The sequence below is a fragment of the Amphimedon queenslandica genome, unplaced genomic scaffold, assembly GCF_000090795.2.
Source record: "Amphimedon queenslandica unplaced genomic scaffold, v1.1 AMPQUscaffold_5336_Cont22691, whole genome shotgun sequence".
NCBI lineage: Eukaryota > Metazoa > Porifera > Demospongiae > Haplosclerida > Niphatidae > Amphimedon > Amphimedon queenslandica.
The window spans coordinates 1-1,661 of NW_003554358.1; the positions used below are offsets into that span (position 1 = coordinate 1).

Genomic DNA, 1,661 nt, shown 5'->3' on the forward strand with positions numbered 1-1,661 from the left:
GCAACATAAAGAGGACATGACACATAAACAGAGAGAGAGGATTACCATTAACATAAACTGCTGCTTGTAAGAACTTGAGACACTTTTCAGCACCAGTGGGCAGCCATTCCATGGGCATGGCATCATACAATACTGACATCTTGTGAATTGGACTTGAAATAGTGTTATTAGCAGTGCTGGAAGCCTCATCTTCATACTTCATCATCTTATGCATTAACTGTACTACCTTGTGGAGTATACCCTCATTGGAGAGTGTCATAACTAGCTGGAGGTTGTTGCTTATGGTAGCAATAGCAACATCAAGAGGATTGGTACTATTGCTTGCTACCTGATCTAAGAAAAGAAAATAAAAAAATAATTATTATCATTTATATTCTATTATTTTCAAACAACAGTGCTAATAAGAAAAAAGTTTATTTATTTATAACTATTATCTATTAGTCTTGGCTTACCAGAGAATATTAGACATTCGTCCAAGAGATACTGAAGATGCTCAGAGAGTGCAATTTGATTCTGATGACTAGTCTGAGCAAAGGAGCAAAGGAATTTGCAGCAGTCTTCAACTATATCAGCAAACCCTTCCTACAATTAAAAATAAAAATAACAACAATAATAATAATAGTAGTAGTAGTAGTAGTAGTAGTAGTAGTAGTAGTAGATCTAATAAGAAATTTATTGTAAATAATTATGCATGTAAATTTAATTAAAAAACTAACAATAATTAGAGTGACTACTTACATCACTGACAGCTAGTTTAAGTGTCTGAGTCATGCCAACAAACCCACTGCTGCTCTCAGTGCCAAATGATGAGGGGAACCCACTGGAGAGAGTCTCACTGAAGCTGAAGTAGCTCTTCATGACATTGATGACAAGACTGTGGACTCCGGCAAACCTCAACAAGTCAGGATGACGTTGGAAGAGATCACAAGTACTCAATTCCCTAGCAAGGAAAATGCAAGAGTTAAAAAATAATTATTACAATAAAAATGTGACTTATTATTAACGTATTATGATACATAAAATCTTAACTTCATTGTAAAGATAAACTTACTGCAACAGCTCCTGGAAAACAGGCTCCTCCTCTTCGCCAAACCCAACCACAAGCATCTTCCTCATCTTACCCAGTGCAGATCGGAATTTCAAAATCTCGCCAGAAGAGAACTCACTGTACTGCTCAACAATGTAGGTCCTCTGGATAGCTTTCCGGAGCATCTCAGACTCATTGAACTGTCTGTACAAGAGTTTGTAGGTTTTCTCTGCCATTTTAATATCAGAGATTGTGCTCCTGGACCATCTGAGGACAGTCGATATGATGACATCTCTCAGTTTGTGAAGACTAGAGGCATTGGGACTATTCTCGCTTTCACTGGAGCTGCTCCTAACAGTAACCAAACTGACCAGTTTGGCTAGTTTTTGAAATGATGATAAGTCTGTCGTCTGATTGAGGGACGATGGGATTCCATTGCAGTGTGAGCTGAGGTCAGCGTGAAATGATTGGAGGGAGTCTTTAAGAGATTCACTAGTGAGGCACGAGTCTGATGAAAATGACAAAAGAGTGTTTAACTAAAAAAAGACAAAGAAAATGGATAAGTCTTTTTACTACTTCTAACTAGTATATACCTGTTTTTCCGTTGGAGTATTAATCTCTTGTATTACTAGAG

The 1,661-nt window shown here is 37.3% G+C and overlaps 1 protein-coding gene across 1 annotated transcript; it reads right to left on the reverse strand.

Annotated features, from left to right (window-relative positions):
* Positions 1 to 45: 45 nt before the first annotated feature.
* Positions 46 to 1,655, reverse strand: LOC105316078 (ryanodine receptor 3-like; the record flags this gene model as incomplete). Its single annotated transcript, XM_011410881.2, has 5 exons — positions 1,621 to 1,655; positions 1,052 to 1,563; positions 739 to 940; positions 453 to 582; positions 46 to 333 (listed from the first exon to the last, which is right to left on the reverse strand). Coding segments are annotated over exons 2-5 (832 nt in total), but the record flags the coding sequence as incomplete, so codon positions are not given.
* Between the last annotated feature and the right edge of the window lie 6 nt (positions 1,656 to 1,661).